At 40.2% G+C, this 27756-nt stretch overlaps 1 protein-coding gene across 1 annotated transcript; it reads right to left on the bottom strand.

The window, feature by feature from the left end:
• Positions 1 to 1960: 1960 nt before the first annotated feature.
• LOC106650087 (plasma kallikrein) lies at positions 1961 to 24491 on the bottom strand. Its single transcript, XM_023461248.1, has 11 exons — positions 24434 to 24491; positions 6761 to 6874; positions 6189 to 6682; positions 5555 to 5599; positions 4684 to 4950; positions 3285 to 3370; positions 3105 to 3190; positions 2670 to 2807; positions 2440 to 2576; positions 2196 to 2353; positions 1961 to 2119 (listed from the first exon to the last, which is right to left on the bottom strand). The coding sequence occupies exons 2-11, from the start codon at positions 6865 to 6867 to the stop codon at positions 1961 to 1963; spliced, it is 1677 nt and encodes a 558-aa protein (XP_023317016.1). The 5' UTR covers positions 6868 to 6874; positions 24434 to 24491.
• Between the last annotated feature and the right edge of the window lie 3265 nt (positions 24492 to 27756).

The raw sequence follows: 27756 nt of genomic DNA, 5'->3' as shown, positions 1-27756 counted from the left end.
TTCCCTGTTCAATAGAGGATTTACGCGTGACATGGAAATATTCAACACTTTGTAATAATAAAAAGTCGAAATTTATTACCTTTACCTTCTATCAAGTAATTTTTACTAGCGAACAACCTACTACACCGAAAAATTTAAGCTTCAATTTTTATATTAATTAAAAAAAACGTATAAATTTATATGTGTGTATATAAACACGTGTTTGTGTAAATATACATACATGTACATGATATAACGACAATAACAAGTGAAAATATCTTCTTTTTAAATAAGAAAAGAGAATTCTTGCTTCTCGTCTTTCTCCATAAAAGCCATATCTTGCACGAAATCTGGCCCATGCATCTACCACCAAAATCCCCTCGAATTCGAACTATTATTCGCACTCATAGCATTAGAATCATATCAATGATTGACCTATCTCTCGTCCGAAGGCTAGAGAAATTGTATGTGTATGCCCGTAATTTTTGGTGTTAATGAGCCAGCGATGCATCATTCAGTGTTAGTGAATTATTTAGCAGATTCCATAGCACTTTCTGTCTAATTTATTGCTCTTCCAATAAGTATACATTGATTTTTCTAATAGAGTATCTCTTGACCACACTGGATAAAAAAACTATATAAAGAAATGTTAAAATTCAGTAATCGTAATTTAACCACTATATATTTTTCCATATCGATAATGATAATTTAAGAGAAAAGATTAAGAAAAAATAATTATAATAAACAAAATACTTTTGCAATCGACGAACATGAATATTTAGATTAAACTCGCCATTAAGAGTTTTCAAGTTTCGAAGACTATAAAGGTTTACAAACTGACGAATCGGTAGTCTAAAAAAAACGAAACAATTTCATTTTCTACAAAAGATGAAATGTAGGTTGTTTGCCGATCTGTCGTTTAATTTGTATCAACTCAGTAGAGTTAATTTACTTTATAAGTTTATATTTAAGATGCTGCACTGTCAAAAGTAGTATAAAGTAACTAAAAAAAAAAGCAATTTATACTGTAAAATACCTATTTAATAGTCCTCTCTTCTTAATATTGTAAGCTTTTGTTTTCGAACCAAAGGTCTGCTTTGAGAAACGACAAGAATAAACAAGAATAAAAGTCATTTCATTATACATTACTCGTGTATTTTCATCATCTTGTTATTTTTTATTTTGTGCGTAACATTAACAGTCGAAGCAAATGTTTGCCTACTAATTAAACTATCTTAAAAAATGTTTTCTAAGGAGAAAAAAAGTAGTATAGTATGTTATAATTATCAAAATCCGCAAAGGTTTATTTTGATGCTCGTAATCCTATTTCATAATAATACAAGAACAAAGTTCTACTAAATATTAAAATGGTCTACAAAATTACAAAACGACTTTGTAATGAATATTCATTTTAGCAGTTAACATTGATTCATTCACACTCTCTATTAACAATACATTCGCGTATATTACATTTTTATTCATCATTTTAATTTTTAATTTTTTCTCATTTTTATGATTGAATTCAAGACATTACACAAAGCTAACATTAGATAACACATTCATTTACATTGCTATACACTAAAATTCATTCCGTAGCGCCCAATTTACATGGTAACGGCAATTGTCTGCCGCATTATTCGCATTGAAACCAACAATGTTGATATTTCTGCTTAGAGAAATAATTTTTTTTCATCGTTGATTATAATGGGTCGAATGATGCACGGGTTCTAGTAAGAAAAATATATAATAACTATATTCACAAGTACATTGAAAAGAATACTATTTTTTCAGATTAATAACATTAGTAAAATAATCAGAAACATTCATTTTTTTGGTATTGCACGACCATAAATTCAAAACAACATTATGAAAATCATCACTTTGATTTCTATCATCAATGTTTCTGATTTCATACAAAATATAACAATTTTCGCATATCTTTTTCGTAATTATAAACATCTTATAACCGGTATGATAATGATTAAGTACTAATGACGTATGTTATCCAATCGACCGTCTTCGCGACTCGATGATATATTCCCGGCTGTCCGGGCTGCGCGCAAGAATATCCGGCCGAGACGATGCCAATCAAGTACCATTTGCCGGTTTTTTCTAGCATCAAAGGTCCGCCGCTGTCACCCTGAAAAAGGAGTAAACAATTGCAATACATATTTCTGAAATCTAATTGAGAAGAATGGAATTGCTGCTTTGTATACCTGACAAGAGTCTTTGCCACCCCCTCGATAACCGGCGCACATCATTTCATCGTAGATGATGACGTTGATGCCGTTCGATCGGTGCCACCTTTCGCAGACGCGGTTATCGATCACGGGTACGTCGACGGCTTGTAAAGTTTTAGGCCGCAATCTTGAACCTGAAATTACGTTGGAATTTTCATTTCGCATTGTTGAAAAATATCCTGTCTTGTTGAAAATTATGTTGATAAACTGAATCCTGTACCTGCTTGAAGAGCACCCCACCCCGCAGCCCAGCCGTATTGTCCTAAAAAGTCTTCGTTCTTCTCGGGTAAACAAATAGGGGATATGTGAGGCATATAATGAACCGGTCTGTCAAGCTTTAAAACAGCAACGTCAAATCTACAAAAAAATCGAAATTTTCATTAATATCTTTAAATTTGCAACTTTTCAGAAAGCAAGAATGAACCATTCTATTCTATAAAAGTGTACTACCTGTCGGCTTGTGGCGTGAATTTGAAATATGGATGAACTCGAATTTCCTTGACTCCAAATGTGTAGGCCGGAAGAGCTTCGGTCGCCGAGTTGACCACGTAATCGCCTAGTGTCACCTGAACTTGTCGAGCGGACGCCCTGCAATTTTCGAAAACAAATTTAATTATACAATTAAATAATTGCTACGAATGCTGAACCATAATAAAATATGATTTGTAAATCTGAGGTCACCAGAAAAATACCCATTCCATTTTCTGTCGGTTGAATTGAATTTAACTAAAGGCTTTAAGAATTTCACTCAATAGTTTTGAAAAGAAGTTGGTTTGAAAAATTACTACGAAAATTGTTAAAAATATTGCCGAGTTATTTTGCAACTTCACAGAAAAGTGAAATTAGACTTTTTCCGAAAAACCACTGATTCGTTCAGATGCTGACTTAGCAACGCAGTGTCCTGCAGTGACTACATGAAAACGATTAACAAGTGTTCCACCGCATCTACTGGACCCTATCCTGATATATGCCTAGAAAAAGAAAATCACAAATTTCATTTAGAATTCGTTTGAATAAAGAATAGATTATAGAATCTATAGTGGAGATTTGGAGAATCGAAATTACCTGCCAAGGAAAGCTGCCGAAACCAGCCTCATCGCCTCCAACGATTCTTCTCTGAGCTGTTTGCTTCGTAGCTGAGATACCGCATTCTGAAATATTTACGAGTTAGTGACGAAATAATTATACTAACTAAAGTCCATTATCAAATCATTCCTACGCTAGTACTTTTTTACAATAGTTATTGAATATTATCTACACATTACTAAATTTACGTACGATAAACAATAACAACACGACGCTCGGAAATTAAATTCTACACTTAAAATTTATAATATAATATTTATAGTGTTTTACAAAATGTACAAAAGAATCATAAAGGTGACAATACTTTGTGCGCTCGACTGACGTGTTTTTGACCATTCATATCTGGTCGATGAAAGGAAGAGAAATGATAATAAAAGAAGTTATGTTGCTGTAGAAGTCGCTTCTATTCGACACTTCCAACTCGAATATTATCCAATTTATTGACGATGTACCAAATCAGTAATTACTGATCAATCGTAACATGCAGTCCATATTTGTTAGTAGAGAGGAAATGTTTCGATAGTTGTCACCTCGTCAGTCGATGGAAGCAATGATTGTGAATGATAATTTAAAATTAATTCAAATTGGAAAATTAATTTACTTTCAAATTATTAGTTTATTTACATTACTTTATTCATAAGATTATTCATAAGAAAATAGAATAAAAAAAAACACTGAATTTATAGATTACTGGTTTCAAATGAATTAAATTTTAAAAGTGTTATACTTTTCAAATGTTTCATTATTTGAAATAAAGTTTTGATAAGTTCATTTACAAGATAGATTTTAAGATTCAAAATAACTGGTTAGTGCATTTTCATGGCGAAACGTGAGTAATGTTGCGTGCGTGCGTTTGCGTGCGTTATAGTCTCATTTTTATTGTATAAGAATTGATTATATATTTCTTTATTAGTAATTAAATACTAGTTATCAAGCAGAAAACTTATGAAGAAAAAAAACATCTCATGAAAATGTAGAATGATCATCTTTCTAAGCGACAAAATTTTTACTTATAAGGTGATGTTTTAATACTTGACGTCTACTAAATGAATATAAAATGAATTGAAAAAAAAGTGAATCATCAAATTTTTTCGCTAGAAATAATAAAAATAATATAGATCAGAATGAAGCAGCGAACTAATAGTATCAAGAGTTTCAATTATTTTTGTTTTTAATACAAGGAAGACAATCGTTCAAAATGACGTCTGTGACACAATGATAATGAATGAGCAAAAAATAATCTCCGTCGTAATCTGTCAAATCTCTCTCTCTGGATGAGCGTTAGAGTTTTCTCTTGAACTCGAAGCGATCAGCTGTGTTTTTTCTTCTGGTCAAGTCGCGTGCGTGCTCGGTCAAAGTTTGGTTGTTATGAACTTACGCTCCTGGCTGGTGGTTTCGGCTACGTAAGACGAGTCCGTGGCGAGCGACTCGATCTGATCTATGAGCGGCTCGTCCGGCAGATAATTATCACTGCTGGCCTTAGCCGAATCCCGGTTGCGATGGCAGCAGGCATACATGATGCCGCCGCAGCTGCCGTCGAGCAAGCCCGCGGACATCCAGCACATTAGAAAAAATTCACAGGTCCGTCCGTCAGCGCACAACGAATCGTCACCTTTCCACACCGGCCTATTTTCTTTCCGCGGCTCTGCACAAAAGATTCGTTTAATTGCCAACTCTTTCCATTATTTCCCTTCTTCTCTTTCTTTGGGTTTACATTGCACGTCTTTAGATACTAAACCAATCGTCAAACGCACCAAAATTTTTGATTCGTAAACAAGCCCCGAAAGAATAACAGATTGATTTTAACATTCGTCAAAAGAATTTCATCGCTCACTAAGGTAATTATATATATCGCAACGTTTTATTGAGGAGCAACGTTTTATGAAAAATTGATTTATTTAAGCATCGGAGCGTGAAAAATTATGACTGGCTGGCGCGGAGATCGACACTATTAGGAAATAATAACAGCGTGACCGGGTCGTTATACTTTAATACGATATTGCGTTAGTCTCTCCTGAGAGATGTAGAAAAAAAAAGTAGTAGATGACGAATTTTGCCATATCTTGAATCAGGAAACGTAGTAGAAATACTTTAATTCCATTATTTCTATTATGACTGTATTAATTTCTATGAACTAAGCTATACACTTTCGCTTTTCAACTAGTCCAGTACTTACTGCCTGTTTAGGTGTAAAATACTGCGAATATGTTTCGAAAAAAATATAGAAAAAAAAGCAACAATTCACTAACCTGTCTCCGCTCGTGGATACTCGTTGAAAATTTGCTTTCGATGATCTGTAAAAATGAATTAATTAAAAATTATTCAGTGCGAAAATGCGAGGAATTCGAGCATCGTAACGCGGTAATTGTCTGGCGTCTGTGGCGCGATTTACCACGCGGTTAAGAGCCACATAAGTTTATGCAAACAAACAAAATTGAGGTAGACACATGCATATGCGCACTCGCTTCCGCAACGAGTTAATTAGAAACGGCTAATGTTTTGTCTGGAATTAGTATTGTTTTGCATGTGCTCGAGCGCGAGCCGAATTCCCCCGCTCGAAATCAGTACCAAGAATTAGATAAGTACAATTGAAGAGGCAAAGCGCCTCGGGTTAGATAAGTTTTTCACCAGTGGAGTACTTGCTGAGCTGTGTTTATTTATTCTTATGAATTTACCGGCTTAATTGTAAATAAGCATATCGACTATCTTTAAAGGTCTTATCTATAGTTACATGCCTCAAAAGATGTTGCAATGATTCGTTTAATGTCAAACAACGGACGTGGACTCGAAAGCGCGCCCAAGATATATTTGTCACGTGCATGTAGGTACGGAAAGTCGCGAATCAGTACGCGTATAAGCGACCAAACTGGATCTTACTCATACCTTTGAAATCGTCGTCGATGTCGGGCAGCTGGTTGGACTGGAAAAAGTTATTGCTGCCGGATACTATGGGAAAGTCATCGCGGAATATGAGCCGTGGAGTGCGATGGCTCATGACCGGCGGCGAGGCTCTTATCGGGCCCGGGTACTCGATCGCGTTTAGGTGCGCCAGCGAGGAGCCCGGAGGACCGACCGAGCTCTGACGCCAGTAGGACTTTTGCTGGCGCCAGTTGGGAAATTCGCGCGGCTGCCCGTGGAAGCGGAAGTTGTTGGAGAATCCGACGTTTCTGGCCTGAGGCGGTGGTGGCGGCGGCGGTCCCAGATGCGGAGGCCCGCCGGAGCTCTCGATTATGTAGCCCGGTGGTAGCGTGGGAAATCGCGCGTAACGTCTTCTGCGCCCAGCAGCTGGACTGCTGCTGCTGCTACTGCTACTGCTGCGATTGCTCGGACTGACTTGGAAGGATCGATGGATGGCGGCGGACGTCGGAAAATCATAGCTGTTGTCGTAGTTCCGAGACTGGTCCAGCAAATCCAGCAACGGCGGCACTGGTTCGCGGTGCAGGTCTGTTTGGTGCTTTTGGCTGCTGCTACCGCTGCGGCTGCTGCTCGAATGACTCGGGCTCGGGTGGAAGCTCAAAATTATTCCGATCAGTAGGCAGCTGCATGGCTTCGTTATCAGCATCTTACTGCTGCGAAAACAAAAAAATCCCCTCGTTATTTAAGTCCTTATAGATTTGAATAATAAGAAGGTATAGGTAAATCATGGACAATTTTAACGGCGGATGGATGGGTGCACGCGCTCCAAGGTTCATATAAAACGAGCTGATACTTGAAAAAGGAGAGTCCTGCGCGCTAGGTCATATAGTTCGCTCTCATTATCTCGTAAGTATCGTAAAAGTCAAAGACGCCAACGTATACACACTGGCGCGCTTACGGAAACGATTTCTCATTGTATTCTATACGAGCTTTCACTTCCTTTGTGACGCTCGCGATAAACAGCAACGATCCTGTATTTATTATACGTATAAGTACGTGCGACATTCTAATGGATTCACGCGTTGTCTGCGAAAACTTATCGCTTCTTTTTTTCCTCTTAAAACTTGTCAAAATATCAATAAATCATGATTTGTTCCAACATAGGGTACCGAGCGACATTCTCTCGTCTTTTTTGACTACGAAGTGAATCAAAGATAAAACAAATCAAAATGCGAGCTTATCTTTTGTCCTTTAAATTGGATTTGTATCCATTCGCGTCATTATTAAGTAGTACTGATTCTTGCGTCCCTTAGATGACAAAAATCATATAATAGACAGCTGTTATTAACATTAGATATTCAAGATCGATATAAATGTTCAAGTATAAATAAGTATATGCTTCACGATCTGTCAGTGCCGATAGACTCTTGTGGTTCTCGTGCTGCAAGTCTTTCGCTTTCATCAATTGTACACATAACAGACCATGCAATTTCGAATAAACAACTTTCTCTATTAAATCTTACGCGAAGAAGCGACCGAAGCTCGCTCGTGCGCATATTATACACGAGCTTAAGTGCACGTCTCCTCACGTGCTCGCCGCCGAACGATGCTCTCCTCTCTCGATGCTACACTTTTATTTCAATTTTTTTTCTTTCTTTTCAAAGTCGTTTCCTTAATTGAAGGTAAAAAGCGGAAGCGAAGCGGCACTGAAGAGCCACCGTATCGTACGCTCGTACCCACGTAACCAATGAGCTTTAACCAATGTGATGCATTTTTGTACGCGCGCACGTGAGCTAGCGCGAGCAGTGAAAGGGAACGTGTGCCCCGATCCGTGTGTGTTTATGTGCATTGCTAGCGATGCATATCGACTTAACGAAAGAACCATCATCCCTTCGCAACCGACGCCAAAGAGCTGCTCGCGCTTACGTGGAGGCGCGTGATTCACCGCGTTACGCTCGAAAATAAATATTATGTGTGGAATATGTAACGAGTCGAGAACAAAATAATCTGAGGTTGTCGAACTCGTACATCTCCGGCTCGGTCGAAAAAAGCGCCGCGGGTCACGATCACCGCGACGCAAACGCGAAAGAGATGTCTTTTCTCTTCGTATCTCGATTACGCGGGTTCGCTACACGAAGGACGAGAGATCTAAACGAGCTTTCGAGTACGGCCTGCATCGTAATTGTGACATTTTCAACGAAGCGTAGGTGGCTACTGAGCGCGCGTACGGTACTTGAATTTTTTATTGCGACCGCGGGCTAAATATGTACGCGCGCGTGGAAGAAGAAAGTGACCGAGAGACAAATGCACAAAATGTCGAAATAAAAAAATTAAACAATCAACGTGGCCAACGAAGAATAAAAAAAGAACAGATTCGTTTTTGAATCGGAGGATGAATATAATTTCAGCTTTTATACGTTAACTAGAAGTGAAGAATGAAAGTGTTGAAACGATTGTCTTATAAACGCAGGTAACCCGTGTAGTACGTGTGCGTGTGCCTATGAAATTTGTATCAAAGTGTCGTCCAAACTGTGTCGCACAGACTCCCCGATTTCTTCACAATCATTCTTAATTAAATATTATTTCATGCCTACAGCATGAAACAGCCGTTTTTTTACCTGAATCTCAAGTGCTACATTTCTCGAGAACTATAGAAAAAATTTAATGTTCATAACGCAAAACTGAAATAAGTATCCCAAGAAACAATTGCGAGTATTCCGGAATATTTTCAGATGTTTTCTTTTTTCTATGCATTTTGTAAAGCGTATATAGCATGCAATGACTTGAATGCGGTACCGTTATTACATTAACGTTTTTTAAGATATTCTATAAATTATTTTTATCTCAGAAGAAGAGATTTAAAGGTCAAAAAAATCTATTTTTGAAATGAAAAATAATCAATATCTTAGTGAGACTAATTCGGTTGGGAAAAATTATAACATAAAGCACTTAAGCGTCTTACAGATATAAATATCAACCATGTTTCAACTTCGACCATCGTTACCAAAAAAACTGCTCCTTAACATACATTTCAATAAAATGAAGATTTGTATTCAATGAGTAATTGATTCCACAGAGACACTTTTAAATGACTCATCAAATTTATAGCAATCGATTTATAATGTGTACACTAAATAACTAAATCGTGAACTGAAGCGTGCAGCTTTGCACCAATAATGCAGAAAAAACACAGACAGAAAATAACACAATCTTGAAGTTCTCCACAATTAAAAAAAAAATTGACCCAGTTAGCAAAGCGATGAAAACAATTCGTAATTGTTCGTCACTGTGCTCAATGTTTAACAGATTATATTCAAATAAGGAGGTCTTGAGAGTTTGTTGATGTCGATAAATTATACTAAATTTATGAATGGTATCTTTATCATTTCATTGCTTTATATCGCATGGGGAAATATTTATGCCTATATTTTCAAATTTTGCTAAAAATGTAAATTCACCTGCGCACGACTTGAAACAAAATTTTGGAAATCAATCGAGGATAGTTTTGACCATTAACACGATTTTGAAAAATATCCTATAAACAACAATTAAAAATATATTTATCTGGACGTTATACAATTCTTTATTGACTGATGCATTTTGTTTCCTACATATCGCCATAAAATAAGGAAAAGTATCATTATTGCATGTCCAAAAGTATAGTCATTTACTGGTCGAACGCGATTAATCACTGGTTCAAGTACGCTAAACAATACAACAAACTCTACTAAGTCTTTATTGAACGAACAATGTTTTTGACGAAGAGTATAATCTATTGATCTTTGACACCAATGTATATAATTCATCTGATTTAAACAATCGCCATTTAATAATTCCAATATAATAATTGATAAATATTAAAGTCAATACTGAACTAACAAGGAGACCTTCTCACCTTTGGGTCACGGATCTTTACCAAAATTTTTTTGGGGTCTCCAGGAACCTAATAATAAAGCTCCCTATGCTTAGTTTTATTGAATGGGCCTTAGGGCCCATTTTAAAAGGGGTTTTCTCTTTTATTTAAAAATCGTTGAGATTTTCTATATCAAGATAGAAGCACTTAAACAAAAAAAATGACCAGATCGAAAGTTTTGAAATTTTTCAAAGTATCTGTCTGAATTATTTCAGAATTTTTCGAATCGTACATTACCTTTTTCCAGAGACCCTAATTTAATGCTTTTCTTACGAAATTTATAAACCTGTAGAAGGGGATTGGACAATTTAAAAAATTCTGAAAAAATTCAGACAGATACTTTGAAAAATTTCAAAACTTTCGATCTGGGCATTTTTTTGTTTAAGTGCTTCTATCTTGATATAGAAAATCTCAACGATTTTTAAATAAAAGAGAAAACCCCTTTTAAAATGGGCCCTAAGGCCCATTCAATAAAACTAAGCATAGGGAGCTTTATTATTAGGTTCCTGGAGACCTCAAAAAAATTTTGGTAACAATCCGTGACCCAAAGGTGAGAAGATCTCCTTGTAAGTATTAACTGTATAAATGATGACATGAAAAAATCATTCAATTTTAGATACTTTTCTGCCATCAACCATTACATAAGACCACAAGCTAAAATTAATTAATTTAATTTTGTTTTATTATTTTTGAGATCAAAAAATTTACAGTCGAATAAAGTTTCAAAAATAACTTTTTGAATATTCGCATATCATCATTTACTTATCAACTATCAGATTTTCATACCTCTTCAAAATGTCATACAATTCATCAGTTCAACTGAATTTATTAATGTTTCAAATTGCAACCATTCATTCATTTTTAAAATGTTGAAAACATTTTATTTATTTTTGCCGACAGGCATGATGAAGTTTTCTGAATTTTTACACGTTTATTAATTTTTTTTTCAATTTGCTATTAAATTGTCACTATGTTCTGAAGTAAATAAATGAATAGATAGTTATCTCGTGCTTTAATCGAGAGACGTTTTTTAGCATTACACATTAACTAACACTTGTAGGCTTACACACATTTTAACAACCAATTACAAATAGGCTTTCTTACTTATGTTTAAATCACTCGCTCGAGCACGTATGTATTAGCATGAATCGATTCGATCGTTAATAACATTCATTATAGACCCGAGTACCAGTATGAATGCCTAGACTTATTATACATGTGTCTGCACACGCGAGCCGAAAATTGGCAGCGTTAAAGAGAAAAAAATGAAATAAATTCCATCTTTTCTTGTAAACGTATACATTTGTTAAATCTAATGCACACGTTGTCTGGACGGCTGGCGCAGACTGCGCGTGTTCAGAGAAAGTGATCGTGTGGCCCATTGAATAAACACGATGTACATATATATCGCACACTTTTCCTTTTTTGCGCTCATGGCTCGCGCGCACCGATGTGTTGCCGGTGCGTGACGAGGCTCTTATAGGTATCGCACAAATCACTGATTATAATTGCCTACCGGTAGAAAATGATAAGAGAATCGCCACTGTGTATATTGGCAATTTGCGCTAAAGTTTCGGAACAAACTTAAAGTACTGCGAGGTTTCGCATGAATTGGATAAAAAATTATAGCGGATATTATTAATTGGCTATGCAAGACTTCAGTAACAAAATTTATCGAGGACATTAGCCGTGTAATTAGTATTTATCAATTAATTTAAATCGAAAGCCCAAACTGAATGAATAAAATAATTCGTAAATTAGATATGTTTTTTTAGCTCGTCATTTGAAAGAGACTTCACGATCAAGAATATCGTGTATTTGCGAGTGAGTGTCCATTTCGCATCGAAGCTTTCCACTAAGAATTAATACGAGAAACATGTTTATTATCAACTGGACACGACATATATGGTTCAATATAAACATCGACCATTCGGTGACGAGTATATTTGATCTATAGGTGGGTAACAAGAAATTTCTTCTTAAAAATTGAATTTTTTATGAAGAAAAGAACAGAAAAAAGCACACACCCAACTTATCTGGAAAAACTAACTAAAGTAAAAAGAAATTACTTGTACAATAATTAATTCAAACGATAGAAAAGTTGTAACTAAACATATAGGAGCCTTGTGCAAGGTTTACGCGATCGCCGTAAAAATTTCGAGGATAATGCAGATCCACGTTAAATCATCAAAAATCATCATGAACTCGTCCACTAATCGTAAAATTCTACATAATTGGGTGTAGCGTTTACGTACTTGCATCTGTACAATTTAGCATTTGGAAAATTTTCGTGGTGTAATCTTGAGTCCCACTATAAATTTCAAGGCCGCAGATGCCTACGTACCAATATCGATACTCAATATTGCAACTCTCACCGCGCACATTATACAGGCCGTTGGTCTCTAATTTTTTTTTCTAATCGATAGTTCAAGTTTGTCAACAAGATTGCGCAGCTCAACGACGATGCCGCTTTTTTCCACGAATTGCAGACTAGACGTTACGAGTGTGTATGTGTGTGCGCGCGCCTCGTATGCGAGCTTTAAGTACACTTTCACTCTTTCGCGTTATTGCAAATGCTTATGAGGTTACTCACTCGATACATGTCCATGACATACAGCACAAACGCACTCGTACGCTCATGCATATATAAGTCTCTGCGGATGACCAACGTTGGGTACATAATGCCTATTTCATGTTCGCTGCGAGTGAAATTTGTCGTATGCAGTGTGCGGTTGTATATGATAGTAGTCGTGTTGCATAAACGCCGAGAAGCGACTCTCGTATAAGTCGCGAGGACAAAATTAAGCGAACGTTGTAGCAACAAATTTTTGTAAGCGGCACGATAATTAATTGCTACGTCGCGGCAGAATTATTTTCTGGGACTTTGATTGCCACTTGGATTTATGAATATAAGGTCGTGCCACTAAAAACGAAAATCCGAATGACGTGGGTTGAACAAATTATCACCCTTAGTTTGTATGCGGTAAAGTTTACCAGCTGGTTAAAAAGCTGTGGGTGACTATTTTTTATTCTTTTGGCTTTGGCTTGAAACGACTAACTTATTATGATCCTCGCCTAATTAAACAATTTTATTGTATCATACTTTTCATGCAATAAAAAGGGTTTCAACCGTTAATTTCAATTAATTTTTTGACATGTTATTCTGATAATATGAAAAATGTTTTGATTGAAACTGTTAATTGCATGCCTGTTATTAGTTCACAATATTATGTTCGTACTGATCAATTGTAATTAGCAATTAAATCGATTCATTTGTCAAACTTTTGTTTTTTTAGGGCAGCCAATTGAATTGTGGCCGCGGTGTAGCGTGTAATGAAAAAACGAGCGAAAAAACAAGCTTTTTTGTCATACGCTTACACAGACACGTTAATGTGTCTGGCCCATTGATTATTGAAGAAAAACACAGACGTAGCAAGATCAGTTATTAATTTTGTACAATTAAATCGGTATCACGAGGTATCTTGAGATATCGCTCGAGAGATTCGCAGCCGGTCGCGATCGTTTGCCGCGTGTCCTTCTCGCGAACTTTCACGCGCGCACGTCGTCTTCTCGGTGTCCAGATGAAACCAGCGCGCGACCATATGGCCGCTCGTGTCAATCATCGTCTATATATATCATGCCTCGCTAAACACACGGCATCGATCTCTTTTCGCCGACTGAAAAATCGTGCAAATTTCACCCATGCCTTGTGTACACATAACGTAAGATTTTGGCATGTTAATACGCGATCGCGGGCTCGATGATACACACAGATATATACGTTACAGGTATATCGCTCGGTCAAATCTGCATCGGAGATTATCCATCCGTCAGATCGCGTAGAGCTCGCTCGCGTTTATGAATCGAGAAAAAAATAAACGACGAAAGATAAAGAAGCAAAAAAAAAGGAAGCTTCGTAAAACTGTATACGGCAAATTAAGCTTGCGGTCCGAAGTTGTACGGGCTCGAGGTATATAAGGAACACTCGTGCAGAAAGAGAGATGATCTGAACAGATGAAAGTGATCGGTGCGCTCTCGCGTGGCTGCCAGTCGATCCGTAAGAAGCGGCTGTAAGACCTATAAGTACGCGTGCAGCAGTGCGGACGTGTAGTGCGCTACCGCGCGTAATCGCATCGAGATCTGCAGCTCGAGATAGACGCGCAAGCGTGTGTGTATGTGTATACGTATATGTTTAATGCCCCTAAAAATGAAAGTTCTTTACAAATATATATATTTTTTTTAACCGAATGTTATACGTGCGCCATATTGATGGGATATCTTCCTGTTACCGCTGAAAATTCGCGCGCCCAGACGAGCTTCGCCGCCGTCTGCTATAATATCGGGCGCGATGCAAACGAAAAAAATCATTCGCCTGTATTTGCTTCGCCTGTGCAGCACCGATGAACTTTCTAAAGAGCGTGTGTATAAGCGTGCGAGCGTTGCACTACATAAATAAATAGCATATACATATTGTTCGATTTTGGAAAAGCTCGGCGGCGCGATCGATTATCCGCAGGTGCGAAAGTTATTCGTATTATACACTCGTCGAGTTGCTGGCGTTGCGCCGCTGTCATTCGAGCGTGTCGATATCTCACGCCGCTTTTATAAATACTTTCGAGGATTCGTACTCTAAGCCCCGCGGCGAGTAAGAAAATCGGAGGCATATATATTTCGTTATCGCGCTCGTACGACGGAAAAGTAATCCTTCGGCGCTCGCAGTGGATCAAAAACGTCGCGGGCTCCGTGTCACACTATCCGCTGATACACATTACTACTGCCTCACATGGCGAGCAGCACACGCGCGCGAACATAACGCTATTAGTGGGTCATTGGCTCTATCGCAGCTCGAGATTAGTACGCCTCTCTCGGCACATATATTCATTTGCATATATTTAGCCGCGCTCGCGCATTATGCACATTATATACATCTCGCGCGCCGAGGCGGTGGCGGCGAAAAGCGAAAGTGCGACTCCCATATGTGCGTGCACGTAAGTAAGTATGCACGCGATCTGATTCTCTCTACTGCACCGTAGACATAGAAACACACATTTATCAAACGAATTCGATGGATTCGCGGCTGCAGTGCGCCGGACGCCGAGAGCGGGAGAATTTAAATACCGTGGAGTCATCGTACTGATAATGACGTCGGTAAAACTGCAGGCGCAGAGAGGCTCGCGCGAGGCTTATTATAAACGCGAAAAATGAAAAGAAAGGTGCATAATTAATGACCACTACCAGTTGGCCGCTTCATTAAGTTATTCGCGCAAAATTGCTGTACAGTGCGCGCTGACTTTTCTATAATACTTCGATAGTAAGCGAAAATTGATTAAGCTCGATTATAAAGTGTGCAGCCTAAGAGTGTACCATACACTTGTGTGTGTGTGTGCAGCGCAACACTCGTCGAGATTATGAAAGAAATTGCTTTTTTTTTATTTCATCCCATGGGTTATTAAATTACCGTGTACCTCTATAATTCATTAGTGTATAATATAGAATTAACGATGTACCTATCGGTGCATGTACGAAAATCTATCTGTGAGATAAATTTTAAAAACATCTCTCGCGGAGCTAATATTCGCGGGAGTGAAAATATAGTGCGTTAACGAGATAACACTCTCTTAGACTCGGCGCGGGTTTTTCCCCATCATGATCCTATAGGTTGATGAGCTCACTGCGATCTCGTGTCTATAGGTATTATATTCATCGGCACTTTCACGGCTAAATGTTTATGAGACCTCGAGACGGTGTGAATTGTGTGTATATAATCTCTTTGCGAGCACACACACACACACACACACGCGCACGTCAGAAGTTAAACTATACTCAAAATCATCTGATAGCTATTAAGCGTATGATAAAAAATTATAGTCATTGAGAGGAGCAAAAAAACATTAACACTTGCTCGATTGTATGAAGCGCGATACGATATAATTATAATTTATTAGATAGGCGATTTCGCAGCTCGCGATCCTTCACCCGATACAATCGAAAGTTCAAGAGCTCGCTCGTACTACGTATCGTATACGCGTCATTCTACCGGCTGAATCGCCATTGTCGTATCATTAAAAACGTGATTATTGCCGCGACAGCTCGCGGTGGTGCGCGAGAGACCGTAAAAGCTGCAGCTGATATTAATTAATTTTCTATTCTCAAAGTCACACTCGCTGCATACAGCGCCGCCTGCGTATACCTATACGAAAATACAGCCGCGTATTAAAAGCGAGATTTCACCTGCATTCGCAAATGCGCGCCGCAGGACTAATAAATAATAAGGCGATCATAATACCTGTCGTGCGGCGCTGGACGCGATATCGATGCGACTGCTGCGCGCGACGCGTCTCCGACAGACTGACAGATTCGACTCATAAATGTTTAATTTATTATTATATATGTATCTCCAGAAGTAAAAGTAAATATCGTATAAATAAATCGACTCTTTTTTCTTTTTCTTTTTTATTTCTTTTTTCTTTCGAAAAGAAAAAATACAATTTTACACAAGTGCGTCGGGCTCACGGTGTATATGTGTGTGCACGAGTGCAACCATTAAAATTGATGAAAGTATACGCACTACGCGAGCGCGCGCGCGCTTGGCCAATTCAACTTTCTTCGATGAGAGTGCTAAAATGCCATAAATGCCCGGCCGATTCGCGAATTTTTACTCTCGGTTGAAATTCGTGCACACACACACACACACACATACAGTTTGTAATATTCAAATTCGCTAGCTTTTATTTACAGCTGGTGCGGCTTTCGCGTGTGCGATCGCCTCGTGCTTACACAGGGCTCGAGATCATGCACACACGCACGAGTGGCCGATTAAATTGCTCGGCGCATTATAATAGAAAAGAGAGAGAGACGTTTTGCAATGCGCCGAACGGACGATTTCCTCTGGCTCTTGGCAATCGATCGATCGTCCTTAAAGGATTTTGACGTGTGTTTATGCATACAAACGGCCGCGAGCAGCTGCGCTCACTTATAAATCGTCGTGCGCTAAACGAGCCGCACGCCGTCCGTTCGTATGAGACGAGGGAAAGAGAAGGATGCGATGCGCACACTCCATTAGTGCAATCCTCGACGCGGCCAATTATATAATTAGACTGAGATTTTACCGCGTTCGAGAACAATCGCGATGGGTGTATAAGTGTGCCACGGGACGACAATACACGCGCACTTATGTATACGAATCCAACGGTGTGTGTAATACAGACGAAGCAAAGAATGGATACATATTATTATATACAGATTAAGCTCGCAGCTCGGAAAAGTAAATAATTCAATTCCGCAATTGAAGCTCGTTTTCTGCGCTGGCTTTCGGAAGTGAACTTGGCAACTTTCGCGCCTTCGCGTTATATTGTATCCATATAGGCGTGAGCGCGAAAACACGCATAAAAGCCGAGCGAGCGATCGGATGATTTCCCTCCGCCGCCGCGGATCCTTTTGTACATGAGAAAACGCGAGGCCTAATCTTTCGCGCATCGCAGATATGATATAGCTAAACGCGCGTGTATGCTCGCTCGCGAGGATTAATAGCTTCGCGCGCGCCTCCTTCTCGCTTTTTTCCTGCCAGCCAGCGATCCTTGCTCCAGTGCGAATGACTTTTTCCCACTTATCATAATTTATGTGCAAGAGTATAAATGCAGCTACGCTACGCGCAGACACAAAGTGCAGCGATGCTTCCTTCGCATTTCCGCGATTATGATATGCTCAATAGCTCTGCGGCTGTAGGCGTATGAAACGGGGATATAGACGCGCACACACGATGTTTGCCTTTTATACGCACTGAACTTTCACCTTCGAGTGCTGCGCAGCAGCTCCACGCGTCTACATAGGTGTCTCGCGCGCGAAGCCCCGCTATACATTAGCAGCCCCTTATAGCCTAGACAAACTGCATAAAGCCACGGTAGTTTTCTACATATGTATAAAAGAGCTTTTCTACATAAGCAGCGAAGATCGCGCTGTATTTGTATGTGTATGCGCGCAGCGGGCTGCCCGACATGGCATTATGGCAACCGAGTCTTTGGCGTTTCGCGAAAGTTGCAACGAGCCGCCACCGCTGCTGCTACTTGGTTCTTTTTTTCTTTTTTTTTTCAACTGCTCTCTCGTGAAAGCAGATGACTGTATACACATACATACGTGCACGTGTGTGTGTGTGTGTGTCCGGGCAAACGTACCGGCGATATTATACAGGCGCATTCACTCGCACTCAAAAGGTAAGTCTCGGACGCTGTATGCCTTATGCGCGACGCGACCACTTCTACTTTTTTTTTTACGCAATTACGTGAACCTGTTTACGCACGAGTGATTGCACTCTGTGATCTGTGCGTTTTACCTATGCCACGCGCACACATGCAATAATTTATTAGTCGTTAGAGTCTAAGCCCTCGATTACAGCTTTGCCAAGGTTGAATGCATTCTCGATGCGTGCATCCAATTCGTGCAGCATCATCAGCATCTGCGGTATAATGATCGAATCGTTCGCGTTCGTTTTCTTTGTGCCCCGGCGCGCTCAAACGAAACTTTCTACGAGACGAACACAAGAGCTATTAATTTTTTCGTTTTCATTGTTGCAGCCGCGCGTTATTATCATAATTTGACATAATGGCCATTCTCGGTATACGCTCGCGCGCGGTGTCGACGTGCCCGCGTTCGAGAGCCTAAGCGCGCACCGCGCCAAATAGTGTCGTAATTTCGGCCTACGATCGTTTTGACAACTTTGAAAGTAAATGCGCTCAACGAGTGCCGTTGCTCCTAATGCCGCGCCGCGCCGTGCGGCTACTGGATTCTGCGTCGTTTTTTTTTTTTTCGTGCGAAATTTCGTACTCGCGAATCGAAATTTTGCTATACATAAACTTTTATGCTAAATCGTTCTTGGCTCACTCGATATGTATATATATTTTCCTTCGCGCAAATTTCACTTCGCGCGCGAAGAAAGTACTCTATATATACATAGTAATGGTAGTAGTGATATTACATTTATGAACGTGTGCACATACGTGTATTTGTACGCAGCATACATACATAATTCGGCAGTCATTTTCGTCCGTGACGTAATTTTAGCATCGAATGACATAAAAAAGTTTTTTTGCGCGCACACATACGCGCGTACTACGTATGCGCATTATACATAGCATGAAAACGAAAGTAGAAAGTTCAAATGTGTGTGTGTGTGTGTGTGTGTGTGTGAGTGAGCAAGTGTGTGGGATAATTTAATGCTCGTTAATAATATATACACGACAATTTAGCGATGAAAGATTTTCGCGAGATTATTATATTTGAAAAAATCATCGATGATTTTCCTCCTTCTTCTCCTTCTTCTCTGGTGCTCTTAGTTTACTCAATAGAATATTTGAGTTTGGTTTTTTTCTCTCTCTTTTTTTCCTTGGCTTTTTTTTTAATCGCTTCAATGACACGCATTCATTGTGTTTTTCTCGGTTTTTCCTATTTCATTTTTTCCATTTTTTTTCTTAATAAACCTCGTGTAAGCCCGCATGACAAATAAAACACAGTAGCTCGAAAAGAGCAGCGCAGCACTTTCAGCTAATTTACGCAGCTCGCGACACAATCGAAAGAAGCAAAGATATTTTCGAGAGAAAAAAGAAGAATATCTACGCTTATACAGCGAGTACGCGCGCGCGCGAGGAGATAGGCAATCAAACAAACAAAGAACAATGGAGATAAGTTTGCAAAAGTAATAACGAGTCGGCGCATACATATACCGCCGCGATACTACTAGGCGCTACTTTAATCATTCACCGTATACATACTTTACTTTGCTCGTATATATGTGTGTGGATACGTGTGGATGCAGCTCGAGTGTGTATACATGTGTGCGCAGAGGCGTCTTTCTCTTTTCCTTAATTCCCGCGCGCGTACGTATGGGAGCGCGCGGAATTAATTTCAAGAGAATAGAAATCTGCATTTTGCGAGGAAAAAGGCCTCGTAATTATATGGTCAACGGACACTCGGCGCTTCGTTCGCTCCCTCGGCTTCGCATGCGCTCGAGCTCCAAGGAGATGGGCAATTTTCGTCCGGCGTCTCTTCGATTTGCCCTGGCTTCCGAGAATATAAGGCGCGCGTGGGTGGGTGGCGCTGCTGCCGCTGCTGGCCGTACGAAAGTACTCGACAGAGATCGAGTCTCTACCGGCTCGGTCAAGCTCTATTATTTTTCGGACTTTTTTTAATCGCGCTCGTTTCACTTTCGTTGATGAAAGCCGCCACGGTGACCGTAAGCTGTGCAGTACGTACTGCAGCTGCTTCGGATACGCGCCGCGCGAGATCCAGATGACGCGCGCCTTTTTCAAATCGATCTTTCTGCGATAACATTAGCGCGATCTGCGTACGTTACTTTATTTCGCGCTGCATAATTTGCCGTAAGCAAAAACCAGATAGTCGAAGTAATCAATTATATATTTTACGAACGTGTAACATTACACTCGATGTATACAAGCTACCATTTTCACGAGTACATTGTGGGTTCTAAGCGTGCGATAGACCGACCATACCGACGACAGGGCGACAAGTGAGCGTGTATATGATTTTTTACTCAAAGCCCGTGATTTATTAAGCAAATTAAGAAGTTATAGATATACCCACACACATAAACACACCTCATGGGCGCAAAGTGAGAGCTTATCCCGCGCCAAGTCGAAGGCGAAAGCATGTGAAATTTCGCTTATGATATCCTTACCAAAGCGAATACCCCGACGTCACTTTTATGTATACAAAGACTTTTTTGCAATTTTTTCTTTTTTTCTCCATATAAATAAATCATATTATATTTACATTATTATTGTTTTGAATTTCATAGGTGCGCGGGCGAGCCGCTGCGGTAACAGTGCAATATACATTTAAATATATGTAAAATGTAGAACGTTTTTCAATCGCGAATCTAGAAAGTCCTGCTGTGTACGATACATTGTCCGCAGTGCTCTTATTGTTTTACGAGCTCGGAATATTTTATGTGCCTTTGCGTGGCGAGTGATACGAGAGCGCCTGCAGTGTATGCGAATAAACGCCGACTGATACGGGAAATCTGATCGGCCATCAATTGTGCCCGCAGAGTGTAAATATCGGAACTGCCGGCCTCGAAATATTAGGTGTCTATGGCGATTGCGATTATATCGGCGCAGAGAGGAAAATTGCCGGTACCATCCTCGTGTACACGTTGCTGTATCGGCGATCGTAAGTAAGTCGACTCGAAGATATTGCACAAAAACAAGAAAACACGTCGACGATTGGGCAATTCGTCCGCGAGGCTGGCGATACGTGTCACACGCTATCTGTGACGCCTCTTAAGGCTCATTTTTTTTTCTTTTTCGCTTTTGCAAAGTGTCGAACCACACCTCGTGTAGGTGATGCGCGCCCGCGTGCATTATCTAAGTACAATATGCCATAAGTGATAAAGTAAACTGCCGCTGCAACATCGAGTGTTAATCGTATATCTCTGAAAGAAGTAACCTTGAATAATCCGGCCGCGCGCGAGAATATATACGGTAAAGCAATTATGCGCGTACGTATATATATACATCAGGCGGCATTTCTTCGCGGTCTAATTTACAAATTATTGTACACCGTTTTTTTTCATGACGAACACTTTCCATTGTGTAATGGACTTTTTTTCGCCGCGCACACGCACTTATTGCGCTCGCTCTTCCGTGCGGTTCTTTCCTTTTGTATCGTAAATTTACCGTGCCGTGTGTACGTACGTACGAACATAAGCACGAGCATCGGAGAGGCAACCAAAAAAGAAAAAAAAGTGACGAAGAGAGATGAATGCAATATTTTCCACGCGCGCTCAGATATACACGAATCATTAGTTTAAACAGCTGTTGCAATAATATTATTGTATGTACACGATACGATGATCCGAGCAGGCGTACTCGCGGATTACGATACGCACCAGCGCACGTCGATCTCGTATATTATATGCAATTAAACGCAGCGGCTCGTGATTATTACGCGCGGGGGCACCCACGCGCTGCACAACATGATGTATGTAGTGTATCCTGATGATGATGATGTATTTCGACGATGCGAAAATGCGAGTATTGCTGCTGCGGCTGCTGCTGCTGCTGCTGCTTCAGCTCTTTCGATTTCTTCTTCTCTCGATCGAGAAAGACTTTCTCAGACACGCTCGCTCGCTCCCGCAACGCGCTCTATATATATATATACAACAACAACAACAACAATAACACTAACTACCAGTGCTGTTGCAGCCGATGCAGCTGCTGCTTATACTGCACGCGTGGCAGCTACACATATAAAATGCGCGTGTTAGCCTCCGTGCTTTTCGCTCATCGCCTCTTCATTACATGGTATTATTTAGAGATGTTTTAGACGCCACCGAGGCCTCTGTCCGCATCATCGTGTTCCATCGCGTTGATGATCGGTATGTATAAGCACGTGGAAAAGCTTATGCTGCGGTACACCGACAAATTGGACAATTGAAAATTGCCCATGGCAGCTAGGGAGCTTTGATCTCGCGCGGAGGATGCCGCACTCGTGCGCCCGAGGCTCTATATACACGCGCATGGCATAAATGTGCAGTTGGAGCGGAGTGCCTTGCCGAGCGCCGATCGCCACCGCGTGCCATTGAAAATGAAAGTTTTCGCCGCGATTGTAGCCGCCAGTCGTACGCTGCAACTAGCTCTCTGCTCAGCTGGTCTGACTCGTATTACACACACACACACATACACACATGCATAAAATGCGTAAAGCCTTTGCTTGCGCGCGACTTTCGATTGTTAATTTTCATTCGCGCACTCGGCAATCGATTATTTCGAATACTTATGGACAAAACTCAGTCACGATGTATTCCGAATAGAAAACAAATAAACGAATGAATCGAGGGATTGAGCTTACGAGCGTAAAGGGGGAATCACGAGCAACGATGACAATCCCAAAGGAGAAGTAGTTTCGACGTATTGCGACAAGGCAAATCGCAATTGTTATCGTGACCAGCCCATCTTGTCGAAAGTAAAGAATTACGAAAAGAGGAAGATTAGGTAACGACTAAAGTTCGCGTCTTGGGTGACACACGCATACATACATACGTATTACGTTCGCGTAAGGCTTGTTTCCAAGCGTCGTGCGCCGTCCGTCCGTCCGCGTACGTGAAAAAAGTCCGATATTTCATTTTAGAAGAAAGCAAGATTAGTCGCGATATTATATGTACAACTAATGTGACAACTTTCACTATGCGTGTCTGTATGCGATGTCCGTACGAGCGTAACGAGCCTCGCGAACTCGAGAGGTCTTTGTACGCGCGAGCTTTGTACAAGTGCGAAACTCTGCCTGTGTATACATATTATGTACACGAGTGCGAGGCACACTTCTCGCTCTGCACCTATTGTACAAATGTTATCCAGTAGATCCGAGTCAAAGTTTATTAATTACATCAAAAGTTCTCTTGTTGAGTAAATTTACAATCCAAGTCAGTTTTTTACCGGTCTTGGTTTGTATTTTTATGCAGTCGATAGGAGGTAAATCGACAGTTTTACAACGATTTTACGACACTCTGCTAACGAGAGAGCAATAGAAAATGTTATGATATATATTTCAAGCCGCTCGCAGTCGACGCCGAAACTTTGTGCAACTCCTTTGAACTCGCAAGATTTTCGCCCAGAATTACGAAGTTTGTACCATATAAATGGATGTATATAAATGGAAAAGAAAACGATTGCTTTATATCCTCGATATCTCGCTCGCAGACAACCCAAACAATAGGTAAGTAGACCACTCGTACACCCGCTCGTCGAAGCGATAATGTAAAAATGTCAAGTGGATTTTCCTATCAATTTTTAAGATTTCGAGAAGAGACTCGCGGAAGCAACGAAAAAAAAAAGCCGATCGTAAAAAAAATGTACGATTGTATCTCGGCTTTCGGTTGCGGGCAAAAGACTGCGACACGCACACTCAGACACACACAGAGAGCTGAGGCCACTAGGTCTTTCGCTCCGCGCTGCGGTCTCTCGGAAAAGAAAAAGTGGGTTTGTCTGTGCACTCTTTGTCGGAATCAGATATATGCACAATGCGTCGTCTGTACGATATATCTCTTGTCACTCTCGGGCTCGCTGACAATTAGTCACAATTGCGGCTCGCGCAGCCGTACCTTTCAGCAGGCAAAAGATAAAGCAGATAGGAGCCAAAGAACGTGTATGATACAGAAATGTCCATTCGCTTTCGGATACCGATTATACATTAAGTGTATTTGGATGTAAGGTAAAGTTTGCCCGCGAAATTTTTTATCCCAATTGTTCTATGGTTATGATATAATCTATCCTTGAATCAGCGATACCCATCGATTTCCGAAATTCTCAACTAATATGATACACAAATCGATGGCACTATCATTACTCACCTACGTGTCTACATTCGAGGAAGCGAGGAATCTATCACGCAATTGCAACAGCTGCCGCTGCCGATACTGCAACCTTCGATTTCTTGCCTGTAGCTCTTGATGCTGCTGCCGCACTGCTGCTCCTGATCTTTATGACACTCGCTAAACGATCGGAAGCTTTTTCCAGCACCATAACCGTACGATCGATTTTTGTGTACAGCAAGATTCGATCGATTTGTTTTCGACCGGTATCTTTTTAATGACAAGAATAAAAAAATTAAAAAAAAAGCATAAATAAAAGACACTGATGCAAACTCAAGCTCGGCAAAATTCAATGGCAAATTATTACTTTAATTATCACAAGCTATAATGCACTGGAATTGAACAAACGATACCGATGATATACCGATCTATCGCATATAAATCACCAAAAGTTTCTTCTGCTTCTTCTGCACTGCACTGTCACCGATTTCCGATGTCGAATCGGCCTCTCTTGACGCGCACACGCGAACGACTTGACTTTTTTTTTACCGATCTTCTCTGCCCGCGCAAAGACTCACTTTGCGATCGAGACCAAATTTATTAAGTAAAAAAATGTTAATTATCAAACAACAATGGCATATAAGCGACGCCGTATAGCCTCGGGCTCCGAACGGGACGCCTCGTCTTTATAAATTCTCTTTCTCTGTCGCTCGCTCGCCCGCTCGATGCCGTGTGTTTGTCTGTCTCTTGTGTTCCTGCCGAGCGAGCAGCTTCGCTGGCTCTGCGCAAAGTTATATACTTATTTCTGCGGGCTGCTCTCACTGTCGGTTGCCGACAACGACGACGATGGCAGCGGCGGCGGCGATCGACGCTCTCACTTTCTCCCGCGTGTGCGCCGGGCCGGGGGCCTTATTGCTATGTAGCAGTACGTATATAATACACAACAACGGCGGCGGCAGCAGCAGCAGCAGCAACAACAGCAGAAGAACAACTGCGGCGCGCGAAATGCGTGCCGTGCGTTTATATGAAAGATACGGTTTTGTTCTGCACCCACCACAATGAGCCCCCGCTCGCGCCTTTATAACGTACGTGCGTACATAAACATATACGGTGCATACGAAAATTGTGCGTTCAAAGACCAAAGCGTGACCGCGACTTGGTTCCGAAAAATTGACGTACGTCAAGTATAGCCATACAGTCAAGCATGTATAAACAAGATTAATGACGTGAGTACATGTACGGGCATACAACTTCCGACGAAAGCTCGAATCGATATGTTATGAGCCAGACGTCGATTATTTCGACGACTTGTAAGGGCCTTACCGGTTTTTTAAAATATTAATGATATGAGTGGTACAGTATATCAAAATTAAATCCATTAATTGATGTGTTTCGAGCAGACGTCGTGGCTTTCGGACAACTTGAATATGGCGCGCCAGACGGATGCACCCAAGCGATAAACGAAAGCTCGCGGCAATTACGCATGGATACGGCCACATGAGCGCGGCCTTGGGCGTGTAACTCATCGTCACACAGTAGTTTTTAGTACACATGTATATGCATTTAGCACGGGCCCATCAATTACACGTATACATATAGAGATTCACAGGCGTCAACGTTGTACGCAAGAATATTTGTATGTGTAATATAATACGCGCATCTGCCTCCGAGACATTAGCGCAACTCTTTTTCTTTTTATTTATGTAAGTCGTTATCAGCGCTGTTTGGTCTTTGAATTAGTCAGTCCAAGAGAATTTGCAATTCAAGGAGTGTATATGCCATTCGAAACTGTTTTTTGAAAACGATTATGCGAATGTTTATGTGTGTGTAACTCGCGAGAGGAAATCCGCTTTCAATTTTTCGTCATTCTTCTTTTTTTTTCACTTCTGCGTAAAAACCGATTCTCAAAATTAATTTTACATCCTTGCATGATAACATAATCGTGAAATAAATTTGAACATCATATTTACTCGTTTTGGTCACATCAACAACCTAAAGTAAAATCTTACTCCCTCCAAACAAAATTGAAATATTATTTTAAGCTGGGGGATTCATAATAGTAATTTTCGATACAAGTGCCATAAGTAACACTTTTTGGCACGGCGTAGTTTAGGGCCCGAGCGCAGCGAGGGTCCTAATAGCTGGGCCGAAAAGTGTCCCCTATGGCCCGAGTATCGAACAACATTTTATAGTACTGTGCAAAGTTCACATTTATGCCCCCTTTTCCGAGCCATGAGTCGCACTTTCTGGTAGCGCGAAGTGAGGTTAGCGCACGAGCGTATGCGAGTGTGATGCGAACGCAGCGGTGCCAGAATGTGCGACTTATGCCACCGAAAAGCGTGCCATAAATGTGAACTTATGCCACGCAGTGCTATAAAAAAGTTTTTGGTGCCTATGTAGTTAATAAAAAAAATCTCAGAACTTGTGATTTTTACACTTGCTTTGAGACTTTCTAGTTTTTCACTTCCTAGGGACCAAAACTATAACAGGTATTTTTTTATAAACTTTCGATGAGAAATTCAGTTTGATAAGAAAGTTTTTACATTTAAGGGTGCTCTGTCAAAATTAATCAACCTTAGCAGTAATGCTTTCTGATTTTGTACACTGGTGTTCACCGAATTTCGAGCATGGATTTTTTGACAACTATATTTGGAATTATTGAATAATAAATTATTTTTTTGGGCATCAAGATGAAAATATTTTATTAGATTTATTGCCAGCATAAGTATATCTATGAATCGCCAGTGAAAAAAAATACATCGCATCGAAATTCCGTGAAAAACACCTCAACGAAACGCCGTGAAGAAAAACATACCTAAGTAGCATTTTATGGCATGAGCCACGAATATCATACTGAATTTTATATTACTATGCTAAGTTCACATTTACACTCCCTTTTCTGTTGCTTAACTTTCTGGTAAAGAGTAGTGAGGCTAGCGCAGCGACCGTACGACCGCTTTAAAACGACCCACAGTGCTGTATGCACAAAAAAGGGGGCATAAATGTGAACTTAGCACAGTACTATAAAATTGCATGCGTTGTTCGTGCCATAGGGGACACTTTTTGTTCCAGCTAATACTCTCGCCGGGCTCGGGCCCTAAACTACACCATGCCAATAAATGTTACTTATCTAACTTATATCATTAATTACTATATTGCAAAGTGCTATAAAATTATGAGTATGATATTCGTGTGCTATGGGACACTTTCTTTGAGATATATTTATATATAAAAAGTACTATTTTTATAATGTATCTTAAAAAACTGTTTAAAGTGAAAAAAATTCAATCCGGCTCATGGAAAACAATTCTGGTGTGAAATCAGTAACGAATTTTGTATCTAGAAACAGTGGAGGTTCTCCT

This window comes from Trichogramma pretiosum, unplaced genomic scaffold (assembly GCF_000599845.2).
Source record: "Trichogramma pretiosum strain Unisexual culture from Peru unplaced genomic scaffold, Tpre_2.0 scaffold15, whole genome shotgun sequence".
Lineage (NCBI taxonomy): Eukaryota > Metazoa > Arthropoda > Insecta > Hymenoptera > Trichogrammatidae > Trichogramma > Trichogramma pretiosum.
This window is presented reverse-complemented; position numbering and strand designations above follow the sequence as displayed.

Coding starts and splice junctions, on each gene's coding strand:
- LOC106650087 (XM_023461248.1), bottom strand. CDS start 6,867: ATGCTGATAACGAAGCCATGCAGCTGCCTACTGATCGGAATAATTTTG. Junction 3,371..4,683: donor CGAAACCACCAGCCAGGAGC/GTAAGTTCATAA, acceptor TAAATATTTCAG/AATGCGGTATCTCAGCTACG. Junction 2,577..2,669: donor TTCACGCCACAAGCCGACAG/GTAGTACACTTT, acceptor ATTTTTTTGTAG/ATTTGACGTTGCTGTTTTAA.